The sequence below is a fragment of the Lynx rufus genome, unplaced genomic scaffold (genome assembly GCF_022079265.1).
Source record: "Lynx rufus isolate CCGP_SWC_20201006 ecotype Redwood Valley unplaced genomic scaffold, mLynRuf1.p SCAF_2, whole genome shotgun sequence".
NCBI classification, from domain to species: domain Eukaryota; kingdom Metazoa; phylum Chordata; class Mammalia; order Carnivora; family Felidae; genus Lynx; species Lynx rufus.
In genome coordinates this window covers 33,505,554-33,520,109 of record NW_025814834.1, presented here as the reverse complement: position 1 = coordinate 33,520,109, position 14,556 = coordinate 33,505,554, and the positions used below count along the sequence as shown (strand labels likewise).

The following is a 14,556-nucleotide window of genomic DNA, read 5'->3' as shown; positions in this document are numbered from 1 at the left end:
GCTAGCATTTCCCAGATTCCAGATGCCTGGGGTAAACAGACGAGACAGCTGCGCATTTCTCTTAAAGTAAAATATATCCTATGTGGGCATTTCAAAAATAATAAAAAGGGAAGTTTTTCCCCTTTTGGATTTCCCTGCAGTCCAGCCACTTAAAAGCTCGCTTTAGTCCCTAAGAAACCTCGCAACAACACGGTCTGTTTCGTTTTTTTTTTTCTCTCTCCTCCCCCTCCCCCCCCAACTCCGATGGCGGGAACGTATCGGAAGCAACGGCACGCTCTCCGTCGGAAGTGACGCAATATCCCAGAATCCTTGGAGAAGGAGGGGCGCTTTCAGGCGTTCTTTGCGCAGTGTGGTGTGGAATCTTTAGGCAACGTGGTGTGGTTCTTTGCAAGAAGGCGTGCTGCTTTGTGCTTGGCCCGCTGCGGCCTTGCGGACCTTTTGGGCCGAAAGTTTGATTTCTTTTCACTGATAACAGAGCTCGCGGCGGGCCGCTCAGGGCCCTAATCCGGCCTCACCATGTTGGTGCTATTTGAAACGTCTGTCGGCTACGCCATCTTTAAGGTAGGTTGGAGATTGAGCCATTGGAGGGGGGAGGCTGGTGTTGGGCCGGCGAGGACAGGGAAAGACGTAAGAAGAAGACAGCACTGCTCAGGATCGCGTGGGAGCCGTTTGTGTCCTCCTGCCTTGAAAGGTGGGGGAAGGCTTTGGGCCTGGGAGGCATGTTTCGGTGAACACGTGGCCCCGCCGTTTGGGGCGCAGGGTTCTGTGTTAGAGCATTTAGCTTGGTGAGAGAGGTGAGCGGGAGCTGTATTAGAATTTCACAGGTAAAGGTGAGGAGTTTGGGGTTTATTCTTAGTGGTTTTGAGCAATGATTGAAAGGTTTTAAGCAGAGGAATGACTTGATCTAAACTTGTCTTAATGAAGTTGCTTTGCTGTGTGAAGAATAGATTATAGGAGGCAAGAAAGAAAGGAAGAATATTTTTGCATCAATGTAGACAAGATGAAATTGCTTGGATTAAGGTTGCTACGGAGAGAAATAAATACCAGGAGAAATTTTGAAGGTAGAACTGGTGGGTTTGGTTAATGAATGAAGTGAGTGGGGTATGATGGTAGCGAAGAGAAGAAAAAAACAAGATGGTTGGGTTTTTTTGGAGACGGGAGGATACTAAAAAGGTCCAGTTTGGGCTGTGAAACTTGCGGTGTCTGTTAAATCGTCATTTTTTAAGTTTAATACCTAAGGGGGATATCTGGGCCGATGGTAATCAATTTGAGATTTGGTTGTCTTAATAAAGTTTGAAATTTGAAGTTTATCAGCACGGAGCTGATTGAGCAATGGGACATTCGTGTAGTAGGATGCTGTAGAGTTGTTAGAAAGAATGAGAAACTGAGTGCTATCCATGTGCTAGCCAGTATTCTGAGTTCTACAAATGTAGCATCGAAAAACAAAATTTTCATATATGTGCTGTTAAGGCAAAAATGGATAAAATATGTATAGTAAGATTCTAGCTATGAATCAAAAAACTGTGGTATGAGTGCGGAAAATCTGCAATCAGTTTTCCAAAATGTTGGTTTAGAGAAAACTTTAAGGTTTTCTTCAGACTTTTGAAAATACAGTTGCATTTGCACTTGGTACATTACTTATTATTTTTTAAGAGATAAAATGGTAAAAGCCAAAAGCTAGCTTTGCTTATTTTTTCTCATTGGGGTTGTCTGTAATTGCAATATTAGAAATTTTAAGGGACTTTGGAAAGCTTTGGAACGTGGAGTATGTCTATTTCACGTTTTCCCAGCTTCTTGGCAATCTTTTCTAAATTCTTAAATAGAATTCTGCGCATGTGCCCAAATTTTCTTAGCCAGCATGGTCTGTCATATTTTGAATTTGTGTATATGGATGAATTTCATCTAAATTGAAGTCATTGTGTACTGTCCACTGGATGCTGATAGAGAGAGGGGCAACTCTGCAGTCCACTGTGTGCCTCTGATTGTTAGGAAGGAATTGACTTACAATTGTAGTGACCTGGGTCATAAAACACTTAACCATGTTTCTTAATAAATTACTGGTTTCTATTAATGAAGAGTGTTCTCTACAAAAATAAGTCTTGAGTATTCTGTCAGTTTCTAATGCTATCTATCTGCAAGTCACTGTTCAAATTGTGGTTTATGGTTCCATGTAATGGATAAATAACTAAAGGCTTGAGTATATTGAAATAATGATTTCACTTCCAAATATTTGTGATTAATAGCAGTTACTGATTGTTAATAAAAGTCATACAAAATGTTCTGGAATTAATAGTGGTTGCAGTTTTGTGAAAATATGCTAAAAAGTAAGTCATACACTTGAGAAGGGTGAATATTACAGTATATAAATTATATATTAAAGTGCACATGTAGTACAAAATTATTAGCTCCCTTTTCATGATCTTTCAGAACACTGGGGTATAAAATTATTGGTTTGCATGAAATTCATGCTTTAATACGAATGCTTTTGTTGCTGTTGTTTTGGTGTTTTGGTGTTTTGTTTGAGTTTGAGAGAGAAAGAGAAGGCACACACAAGGGTGGGGGTGAAAATCTAAAGCAGGCTCCATGCTCAGCAGCAGAGTCCGATGCTGGGCTGGATGTCACCACTTTGGGATGGTGACCTGAGCCAAAATCAAGTGGACATTCAACCGACTGAGCCACCCAGGAGCCCCAAGAAATTTTTAAAACTTTTTAAACCTCAGGTCATAGTAAGGAATACATTTATTCTGTTATCATGTTCCAGTGTGTATATAGCATATATACGCTGTGTATGTAGCCACATATACAGAGTGATTCACAAAGAATTAAATACTTTCTAAAAAAATTACTGTGTTAACATGGTTATATGTGAATACAAAGACAATACTGAAAGAACTGTTGTTATTTTTAGAATATTGTAAAAACTCAACCTGTGTTCCTTGTTGTGTGGCACACATAGCAAGATTAAAGGCATCTTTTGGTTTTAATAATCACATTGTAGAGTGCAGCTCTCTGTTTGTGTTCTTTTATTTCCTCAAGGCCATGAGGAAGAGATTTTTTTTAGGTGTATACCACAGGTCATGTATAATATGATTAGTGAGCAGTATGGTTTTCCAGCTGCATTTGAGTATAGCTTACATACTGTATAACTCATTTATTGTAAATGGTGCAGTTTGATACATTTTAGTAGAATTTATACACCTGTGCAAGTTACAATCCAGTTTAGAGTACTTCCTCTTAAAAAGTAAAGTTCTGCCCATTTGCAAGTCAAAGTCAGACCGAGCTCTAGGCAACCACTGTCTGTATAATTTTGTCATTTCTAGATATTTCATGTAAGTGAAGTAATAGTTTTTTTGTGTCTGGCTTTTTTCACTTACGCTTTTGAAGCTAATCCATGTTGCATGTATCAATTTGTTCCTTTTTGAATAATTCACACTTGAAACTATTCCAAGTCATCCTGTGTAACAACTCACACAAGTTTCATAGAACAATGCTTAACCATTTTGTTTGTGAAATAAAACTTTAAAAGTTAGCATTGAGGGGAGCCTGGGTGGCTCAGTCAGTTAAGCATCCCAGCTTGGCTCAGGTCATGATTTCGTGGTTTGTGAGTTCAAGCCCTGCCTTGGGCTCTATGCTGACTGCTCAGTCTGGAGCCTGCTTCAGATTGTGTGTCCCCTCCCCCCCCCCCCATTCCTCCCCTGCTCCCTCGCTCACGTGCTCTCTTTCTCAAAAGTAAATAAAGATTAAAAAAATTTTTTTAGGTTAGCATTGAATGTTTATTTTTTTATTTTTTTTCAACGTTTTTTTATTTATTTTTGGGACAGAGAGAGACAGAGCATGAATGGGGGAGGGCCAGAGAGAGAGGGAGACACAGAACCGGAAACAGGCTCCAGGCTCTGAGCCATCAGCCCAGAGCCCGACGCGGGGCTCGAACTCACGGACCGCGAGATCGTGACCTGGCTGAAGTCGGACGCTTAACCGACTGCGCCACCCAGGCGCCCCAAATGTTTATTTTTTTTTAATTTATTTATGTTGTGAGAGCGTACGTGGACACACCCATGAGAGTGGGGGAAGGGCAGAGAGAGAATCCCAAGCAGGTTCTGCACCAGTGCAGGGCTCAAACTCATTGAGATCATGACCTGAGCCCAAGTGGGGCCACCCAGGCTCTCCAGCATTGAATATTTAAATAAAACATAGGAAGTCTCAAAATAACCAATTAAAAAGTGAAAATTAGGGACAGTCACTTTTGATAATAATGTGCCCTTTCCTGCTTATAAATTTCATGCCTGTGTGGAATAGAGGAGGATACCCTAGGACTATCTGGCATGCTGTGGGATGCGTTTGTTTTTACTTTTTATTGTGAAAGTTTTCAAGGAGACAAGTAGAAGATTATATAAAGACTCTCCATGTACCCCATTACTCAGCTTCAGCAGGCCCATTTTGTGTCCTCTCTCATTCCCCTCCCCACATTGTTTTGAAGCAAATCCTGGATATTTAGGGTTTTTTTTTTTAAGTTTATTTTATTTTGAGAGACAGAGCACAAGCAGGGGAGGGGCAGAGAGAGGGAGAGACAGAATCCCAAGCAGGCTCTAGGCTCCAAACTGTCAGCACAGAGCCTGACGAGGGGCTCGAACTCATGGACCGTGAGATCATGACCTCAGTCGAGATCAAGAGTCAGATGCTTAATTGACTGCACCACCCAGGAGCCCCATGGATATTTAGTTTGATCTGTAAGTAAGTATGTCTCATGCTGTGAAGGCAGGCACACAAATGAATTGTGTCTTTCCACAGTATCAGCTTTTTTCAGTGTTAGAGCAAGGTTAATATAATTATAACTCAGGTTCAGGATTCCAGACTCAACATTTCACTACCTGTTTAACTTGACTTCTTACACATTACAGAAAGCAAAGCACAAGACAGGTTACACAACAAATAAGATAGAACGGGGGGAAAGGAAGTCTTTGATTGCACAGTTGAGATGTGGCCTTGGTCTGGTCCAGGTCAGCTCACAGAACTTACTGCTTATTATATTCAAGCAGTGGAAGATCTCTGTTTTGCTCAGAGATCAGTCAGGCAGGGTCTTGGACAGCAGCTACCTTTTTGATGTGGTCAGATGTGAAAGGGTCAGTGTTAAGAAAGTTTTGATAGTTTACTGCAGAAATCTTCCATTTTAAAAAGGACTTAATAAGTCCTGATTGACAAACCTCTTATGTTTCTATTGGTTATCTTTTCTGAGTATGTCTCAGCTGGTGCTGGTTTCGGCAGTATGGGGTCTTAAGTGGAATGCCCTTGGTTGCTTGTGACATAAGTTACTGCTTGACCAGAGTGAGAGACAATCTTGCTCTCTACAGTATGTATAAGATACAAAGACCAGTTTTAAAACTAAGAACAATAATAACCTGGTAAATTTTTTTTAATGTTTATTTATTTTTGAGAGAGAGACTGAGCACAAGTGGGGGAGGGGGAGAAAGAGAGGAAGACACAGAATCTGAAGCAGGCTCCAGGCTCTGAGCTGTCAGCAGAGAGCCTTGACGCAGGGCTCGAACTCACAAACTACAAGATCATGACCCAAGCTGAAGTCGATTAAGCCACCCAGGCTCCGCATCCTGCTAAATGTTTTAATGGTAATAACTACACACTGTTTCTACTTGGAAATGGAAATTATTGTATCTTCATCCAAAATGATAAAACTTGAAATGGACTTTGTATACAAATGTTTTCAGATTTCTCTGTCTGAAAATGACTAAAATTTGAGGCACATTTTACAGAAAATGTAGCAGTTACCTCTTACTTTGTTCAGACTGTCTTTATTAGTAATGTTCTCTTCAGTATGTAGTAGCACAATTGGAAACATTTAGTAACAAGGTTTTGTTTGTAACAGTCTTTGGAGACCTTTGAGTAGTCATGAATGTTTTCATTACATTTCCCTTGTTGCTTTTAGAATGCTGATAATATCTCTTAACTATGCCAGTTGTTACCCAAATGTTATCTTGCTTTTCAACTAGGAAAAAATGTAAATTTTACTCATGAGTCATGTCCCCTGTTTGATACATACGCTCTCAGCAGTTCATGAACTTTTTGGGTATGGTTTAGCTGCATTCTCTAAACAAACTATTTCCAAAAGTTAGGACTATTCTATGAACTTACTTAATCAAAAAGTAACAGTTAATGTTTCAGTGCATTCATGAGATTTGTTGGAAGTTCTCCTGATACACAAAATAGAACTGTTAGAGGTGCCTGGGTGGCTCAGGTCATGATCAAGCCCAGCATTGGGCTTGCTCGCTCACTCTCTGTCTCTCTTAAAAAAAAAAAAAAAGAAAGAAAAGAAAAGAAACTTAGTGGCTTGTAATTTTTGTAAAGATTTCATTTTCAAGTAAACTCTGTGCCCAACGTGCGACTCGAACTTACAATCCCAAGATCAAGAGTCACATACTCTCTTGACTGAGCTAGCCAGACACCCCAGCTTGTAATTTTTTAATACAAACACTATGTTTTGTGATCATGTAGTGCTCTTACTCTGTTCTTTTAAGTTTTTTCATTTCGATTTGTTTTGACCGACTTCTCAAGTTTTGTGAATATGTGTAATTTGGCTGTATGAGATTAAATTTAAAGAACACAACAAATCCTCTCTCCCTCTCCCTCCCCTCCTTCTTTTTTAAGGAAGAGAGGCAGAGGGTGATGGGTGGGGCAGGGAATCCCAAGCCCGGCCCCACACCCAGCATGGAGCACAACACAGGGCTTGATCCCACAACCCTAGGATCATGACCTGAGCCCAGATCAAGAGGCAGATGCCCAACTGACTGAGCTACCCAGGCACCCCCACAACAAATCCTCCTTAAAATCATCTTGCCATACTTGTCTGACAGAAATTAAATGCAACTTGAAGTATTGTAATTATGTTTATCACAAAAATATACACTAGATGTAACTGGGCAATAAATCTTACTGTGTAAATATTCTGTGATAATGGATTTGATAAAATGTTTATCAGTAAGGTATAGTTTTAAATTTATCAGTTGAGTATTTTTCCCACAAGAAGACATAATATCTGTGTATTATATTTCACCAAATTTAATATGCTATTATTTTACACTGCTAATTAAATTTACCTCCCATCAGTTGTAAGGCATGTCAGTTTCAAGGATGTTAAATCCGGAGGAAATGGTTTTTAGGATTGAGTCTACCCTGTGTTATGCTTGGGCAGTTGACTTATCCCATCAAGAATTAGTGAGAGTGTGGGACATGTTTTATTAACTCTTTGTTTGTTTGTTTTTAATGTTTGTTTTTATTTTTGAGAGACAGAGACAGAGTGTGAGCAGGGGAGGGGCAGAGAGAGAGAGAGAGAGAGACAGAATCTGAAACAGGCTCCAGGCTCTGAGTTGCCAGCACAGAGCCCAACGCAGGGCTCAAACTCACCTGAGAGAACAAGACCTGAGCCGAAGTCGGACGCTTAACTGACTGAGCCACCCAGGCGTCCCTTTTAACTCTTGATTTAAATGAAACTAATAGACTCTCTTGAAGGCATTTTGGTAGCATCTGTCAAATATAAAATATGCATTTCCTATATGATCAATTAACCGCACTTCTAGTAAAGTATGTCTTATAGAAATACAACATGTGTACATACAAAACTGTTTTCTGAAGGAGAATAAGGAAAATTTAGAAAGACCTTGAACTTCTATAAGAGCATAAGATGGTGATATTTTCATACAGTCTAATTCTACGTTGTCAAAACCTATAATTGTGTCCATGTTATGCTAAATGGTATAGTGTGATTCTGAAAAGTATGCATAAATAAAATGTTGAGAAGACTGTCAAAAAGCCTTAAATATATATGCCTAATTGTTAATGACTGTTTCATAGATTTAAAGTGCCCCTTTTTTCCCTTTTCATTTTAAGTTTTCTTGTAACAGGATGTAAATTGATAGTATCTCAGTTTTAGAGAAATCCTTAGTACTTTGATGTTAGGGTGATCATAAGCAGTAAATAAAATTTATTCTTTATTCTAGAAAGTAGGGAAATAAAGTCTTTTGTTGTTCTATAAACATATGCTGGTGCGCCTGTGTGGCTCAGTCGGTTAAGCGTCCGACTTTAGCTCAGGTCATGATCTCACGGTTTGTGAGTCCAAGCCCCGCATTGCGTTCTGTGCTGTCAGCCCAGAGCCTGGAGCCTGGTTCAGATTCTGTCGCTCGCCCCTCCCCCACTCACGCTCTGTCTCTCTCTCTCTCTTTTCGAAAATGAATAAATATTTTTAAAAAATTAAAAAACCTGTGTTTTGTGAAGGTGTTAGTGACTCCTTCGAAATGGGAAGTTTTAAACAAAGTCATCAACTGAATTCCATCCAGTTATTAAATGGGCCACTTGAGCTGCTAATTTGATCACGCATTTATGGTGGGTAAAAAATTGGTGTTATTTCAATGAGAACATAGCTTTCACCACTCTCATTTTATGTGTACAGTTGTACTTGAAGAGTGTAGTTATATATGTCTAAGCTATGCCATTTAAATATTTGTTACAGGTTTTGAATGAGAAGAAACTTCAAGAGGTTGATAGTTTGTGGAAAGAATTTGAAACTCCAGAGAAAGCAAATAAAATGTAAGTCATCTTGAAACTAAGAATTTAGTTAACATTTAGGTGTGGTTTTTTTTTAAGTAATCTCTACACCCAATGCAGGGCTTGAACTCATGACCCTGAGATCCAAGAGTTGCATGCTCTATCAGCTGAGTTAACCAGGGGGCCCAAGTAATAGAATTGCTGAATAAATTGTAGTATATCTATAGATCCTTTGGTGACCTGGGGAGAGGACTGTGGTATACCGAGAAAATCATGCTTCTCAGTGATACATATGTGATCCCATTGTTTCCAGGTTCTCTTAGATCTGTGTATGCGTTTATGCAGGCATAGACACCAACAGATGCCACTTCAAAAGGGTGGAAATGGGGATGGGGTGAGGCACAATAAGTCGAAATTACTGTTTTTTCCTAAAATCTTTGTATTGTTAAATGTATTTAAGGGATCACCAGGGTTTTTGTTCCCTGGCAGATAAGAAAACCTTCCTTAATTAAGACAATACTATTTTAGGGACAATAGAAGACTAGTTTTTCTTTTTAAAGGGCTGTATGCTTCATTTGGCTGAGTTAACGTGATTCATTGTTGTCAATGATGTATTCTTGTTGGAACTGAATATAAATGATCTAACTCAAATATTCGTCACTACCACTGAGACAACAATGAATTATGAATTAACTGTATATTTTTGTTGAATATAAAATGATGTTACCTTGCACATAAGTGTGTTGGGAAGAAGGAGAGTAAAATAAGGGTAACTTAAGTAAAATAAGGAGTCAGATTTGACCATTAGCTATTTGTTGTTGTTGTTTATGAAGAGTTTATTAAACAACAGGAGCTTAAGTCTCATTTATCTTCTAAACAGAAATACACCTGAATTATTTGTCACATTTCTTACTGTGTGTTAATGAAAATCATAGACAAAATAATTTTATATCACTGTCTTCATAATTGATAGAATGATTAGATAAAAACAATAATGAATACCTTGATATAATTGATAAACCTCACAAAATTCCGTATCATACATTATTTTCAATTTCCGATGGAATGCTTTTTTAAGATAAACCATATGCTGGGTAATAAAATATGATTCAGTAAATTTCAAAAGCTTGAAATCTCACAGGGCATATATTACAATGTCAACAGAAATATATTACAAGCTAATAGTAAATTGGTTTTAAGAATACAAATATTTGGAAATTAAGCAACATAGTTCTTTTTTTTTTTAATTTAATTTTTTATTTTTTAAAATTCACATCCAAATTAGTTAGCATATAGTGCAACAATGATTTCAGGAGTAGATTCCTTAATGTCCCTTACCCATTTAGCCATTTAGCTCACCCCCCCCAACCCTTTTAGTAACCCTCAGTTTGTTCTCCATATTTTTAGTCTCTACTGTTTTGTCACCCTCCCTGTTTTTATGTTATTTTTGTTTCCCTTCCCTTATGTTCATCTGTTTTGTCTCTTAAAGTCCTCATATGTGTGAAGTCATATGATTTTTGTCTTTCTCTAATACTTAGCATAATACCCTCCAGTTCCATCCACGTAATTGCAAATGGCCAGATTTCATTCTTTTTGATGGCTGAGTAATACTCCATTGTATATGTATGCCACATCTTTGTCCATTCATCCATCGATGGCCATTTGGGCTCTTTCCATACTTTGGCTATTGTTGATAGTGCTGCTATAAACATGGGGGTGCATGTGTCCCTTCGAAACACCACACCTGTATCCCATGGATAAATGCCTAGTAGTGCAATTGCTGGGTCATAGGGTAGTTCTATTTTTAGTTTTTTGAGGAACCTCCATACTGTTTTCCAGAGTGGCTGCACCAGCTTGCATTCCCAGACCATTAGCTATTTCTTAATGACATTTGTACTAGATGGACAAATCAGTGTTGTGAGATTCCTGACCTGAGAGGTACTCTTAATTCCTTTTTTAAGGTCTCCTATTCCATATAGTAAAAGGCATCTGTGTCCAGATTTAAGCAACAGAGGTTATGTTCAGGCTTCAACATCTTTCCTGTGGTTGAGATGTGGTACCAAACCTCTTAGCTATTTTTCCTTCAAACCCTACAATCTTCTCTTAGTCCAGACATTACTGACCTAGTATTTGGAGAAACTAGTTGTTTTAATATGAATTTATCTAACTTTGCATCCTCATGCCCAGTGACAGGAAAATTTCTTTTGTTGGTGTGTGCTTTGAAAACAGTCCAGAACCTCTTTCCTAAATATATGGCTTTTGAAGAATCAATTTGCCCTCATAACTTTTCTTTTTTTTTTCCTTCTAGAGTAAAGCTAAAACATTTTGAGAAATTTCAGGATACAGCAGAAGCATTAGCAGGTAAAGTGAAAGACTAGCTTTTTTTGGTTTTATTTATAATCTTGTCAATGTATTATCAAAAGATTATTTGCTTCAGTTGCCTGAGTTAACCTTATTCAATGTTGTCAATGATGCATTCTTTTTGGAACTGAATTTAAGTGATCTAACTCTAATTCGTCACTACCACTGAGACAACATTGAGTTAGCTTTTTTCACCATAGGGCTTGTTCCCCCCCCATGTGATGAGTGTGAGAAGTGGTTAAGTTGATCTCCCTGTGGAAACCAACAGCATAATGCTGAAGCACAGTTCAGTAAAAGCTGTTCTACAAGGGACCAAGGTAATGTAGTCAAGTGCACAGCCCTCTGATGATTTTAATTCAAGGGTAAAGTTGAGAATAGCCAGGATTCACAGTTGAAATAATAATAAAGCAGCTTTTTGGGGTTTTTTTTTAGTATGAAACCTGCACAGAGCCTTAAGAGTTAATCTGAAGGGAACATGAAGAATGGATGGCTCATATCCTTCAACCAGTCCTCATAATGGGAGAACAGACATAAAGTAATAGGGTGTATCATCTAGGTTTGGCTTTAATAAGCAGTTGGTCTTAACAAGGTTGTTCCCCCCCCCCCCCCCCCATAGTGTTAGGGAAAATAGGAAGACTGGATATAAAATTCTAATCATGGATTTTTCAGTTGCTTAAGTTCTATATAGTAAGTCAGCCAACTGCTTGTTGGTATAATCTGAAAATGTAGACTATAAACAATATGGCTTATAATTAGGCAAGAATATGATAGACCCAAATAATTTTGTTCATCAGCCACAAAAGAGGAGTATAATTCTCTTGTAAAAATTAGGAATCTAACTAAACATGCTAGAATATTAATAGACCGCCCCAACATTGGCAGTGGGGTAGATGAAGGAAAACCCAATAATGAGACCAATTTTTTAATTTTTAAAAAGAGTTCTAGGGCTGCTGCATCAGTAAGTCAGTAATTAAAGCCTCATAGAGCTATTAAAGCACAACAATGATAATTTTTTTAATTTTAGTTTTTGTTCTTATTTTTTTTTAGTAATCTCTACACCCAACTTGGGGCTTGAAGTCATGGCCCCAAGATCACAAATTGCATGTTCTTTCAACTGAGCCAGCCAGGTGCCTCCCTGCCTAGAGAATTTTTTAAAAGATCTGTTTATCACAGCTTTAAAATTACATGGGTAGAGGTTTGTTAAAACTCTATGGAAAAAGATTGTATTTGCTATTTTCCAACTCGGGTGGGGTGTGCAATATTCACATAGACTGATTTGAACAGCTCCTGTTGAAGCTATAAAGTGCAGTGGCCCTGATCCCAAGTGACTTCTTTTGAATTCCCTTTTGCATATTACTTCTTTAATCTTTTTTGGGCTATTTCCAACCAGTCTATATTAAATGGTCTACTTCTACCCAGACATGAAGCAGATTTTTACTATTTTAATTTTTCTTTATGTTTATCTTTGAGATTGAGAGAAATAGCATGAGTCAGGGAGGGGCAGAGAGAGAGGGAGACACAGAATCTGAAGCAGGCTCCAGGCTCTGAGCTGTCAGCACAGAGCCCGACATGGGGCTTGAACCCACAAGCTGTGATATCATGACCTGAGCCGAAGGCAGACGCTCAACCAGCTGAGCCACCCAGGCGCCCCCAGATTTTTACTATTAATAGCTAATATGTTGATCATGTAGTGTGTGTCAGATTTTGTACTCATCATTTCAAAATTGTTGTTTAATCCTTGAAACAATCCTGTGGGATACATATTAATAACTATTTTACAGAAAAACTGAGGCTTGAGAGGTATCTCATTTCCCTACTAAGCTTTTGGTATACCTTAAAATACTGTAAAATAAATGGCTAAAATGCCATACTAGCTAAAAATTTAAAGTCAGCCCCCCTCCACCCATCTTCCTTCCAGGAAGGCAGAGACTATATTGTTCTTCGCTGTCAAATTGCTAGATTCTAGCATATAAATACTTTGGATAAAGGGATGAAAGTAGTGAGCTCTGTCAGGAATCTGCCTTTTCTCATCTATTTTTACCAGAAACTCAACATCACCTTATTAAGAGAGTAGTCTTTCCTGGAAATTAACTTCCCACTCCCTGTAAAAAGCAATTATAGTATGACAGAACCAAAACTGAGTGGTTATAGATATGGTAGTGTACATTTAAAACTCCGTAGCCCAAGAAACAGTCTGATCTGTTGTGATGTCAAGAATTTATATGGGGTGGTGGGGGGGAGCTGGCTGGCTCAGCTGGTAGAGCATGAGACTCTTGATCTCACGGTCATGAGTTCAAGCCTCTCATTGGATGTGGAGCCTACTTAAAGTCTTTGGGGTTCTTGGCTGGCTCAGTTGGAGGGGCAGTGTAACTCTTGATCTCAGGGTCATGAGTTCGAGCCCCACAATGGGTGTAGAGATTACTTAAATAAGTAAATAAACTTTTTTTTTTTTAAATAAAAGGTTGAATTTAAAAAAAGAATTTATATTGGTCCTAGAAATTCAAATATGCTGTTGGTATGGCGAGCTTTATCTTTACTCTCAGTCTAATTTCCAAGTTGCAAGTCTTCCAAATGCCACAGAAAAATTTGGTGCCAGCCTACATTTGGATGAAGTGGGAAAATTACTGGGAAGTGGCTAGTGAAGTAGAATAAAGACTCGGTGTCCTCTATTTTAAAAAAAAAATTTTTTTTTTAAATGTTTATTTTTGAGACAGAGGGAGACTGTGCGAGTGGGAGAGGAGCAGAGAGAGAGGGAGACACAGAATCTGAAACAGGCTCCAGGCTCTGAGCTGTCAGCACAGAGCCCAACGCGGGGCTCGAACCCATGAACCGCGAGATTAAGACATGAGCCAAAGTCGGACACTTAACCGACTGAGCCACCCAGGCGCCCCAAGACTCAGTGTCCTCTTAACTTCATCACCATCTCTGTTTCCCATGTTTTATTTATTTATTTTTTAAGTCTATTTATTTATTTTGAGAGGGAGAGAGAGCAGGGATTCCAAGCAGTCTCTCCAATGTCAGGCAGGAACCTGACTCGGGGCTCAATCCCACGAACTGTCAGATCATGACCTGAGCTGAAATCAAGAGTTGGATGCTTAACCAGCTGAGCCACCCACATGCCCCTGTTTGCCATCTTTTAAAAATACATATTACAGGGGCTCCTGGGTGGCTCAGTCGGTTAAGCGTCCGACTTCAGCTCAGGTCACGATCTCACGCTCCGTTGAGTTCGAGCCCTGCGTCGGGCTCTGGGCTGATGGCTCAGAGCCTGGAGCCTGCTTCCAATTCTGTGTCTCCCTCTCTCTCTGCCCCTCCCCCATTCGTGCTCTGTCTCTCTCAGTCTCAAAAATAAATAAACATTAAAAAAATAAATAAAAATAAAAGTACATATTACAGGGGCGGCCCAGATCGAGCTCTCCATCAGGGTTCTTACTGATAGCACACAGCGTGCTTGGGATTCTCTCTCCCTCTCTCCTCCTCCCTACACTGTCTCCCTTGGTCTCAAAAATAAACTTAACAAAAAAATACATATTATGAAAAGTAATTAACAGGTTTTCTCATAATAAAGGGAAGATAAATCTAAGCATAAATGATGGTATGCAAGATTGAGAATAGAAGCTGGAAGTTGAAATTTTTTAATTATAAAAG

The 14,556-nt window shown here is 38.9% G+C and overlaps 1 protein-coding gene and 2 non-coding genes across 4 annotated transcripts in view; all 3 read left to right on the top strand.

The window, feature by feature from the left end:
- The first annotated feature begins 347 nt into the window (after nucleotides 1-347).
- NOP58 (NOP58 ribonucleoprotein) overlaps nucleotides 348-14,556 on the top strand; it is a 34,500-nt gene continuing 20,291 nt past the window's right edge. Inside the window, exons 1-3 of one of the 2 annotated variants that reach the window (XM_047084702.1) lie at nucleotides 348-561; nucleotides 8,516-8,592; nucleotides 10,859-10,911. In XM_047084702.1, the coding sequence (XP_046940658.1) occupies nucleotides 517-561; nucleotides 8,516-8,592; nucleotides 10,859-10,911 (175 nt within the window). In that variant the 5' untranslated portion in view covers nucleotides 348-516. Of the gene's footprint in view, nucleotides 562-8,515; nucleotides 8,593-10,858; nucleotides 10,912-11,131; nucleotides 11,229-14,556 lie in introns of those variants that run through there. The other variant, XM_047084703.1, reaches the window with a different exon arrangement.
- On the top strand, nucleotides 9,144-9,232 carry LOC124516843 (small nucleolar RNA SNORD70). Its single transcript, XR_006963232.1, has one exon. It is a non-coding gene; the product is annotated as a small nucleolar RNA SNORD70 (small nucleolar RNA).
- LOC124516844 (small nucleolar RNA SNORD70) lies at nucleotides 11,006-11,092 on the top strand. The gene has a single exon (XR_006963233.1). It is a non-coding gene; the product is annotated as a small nucleolar RNA SNORD70 (small nucleolar RNA).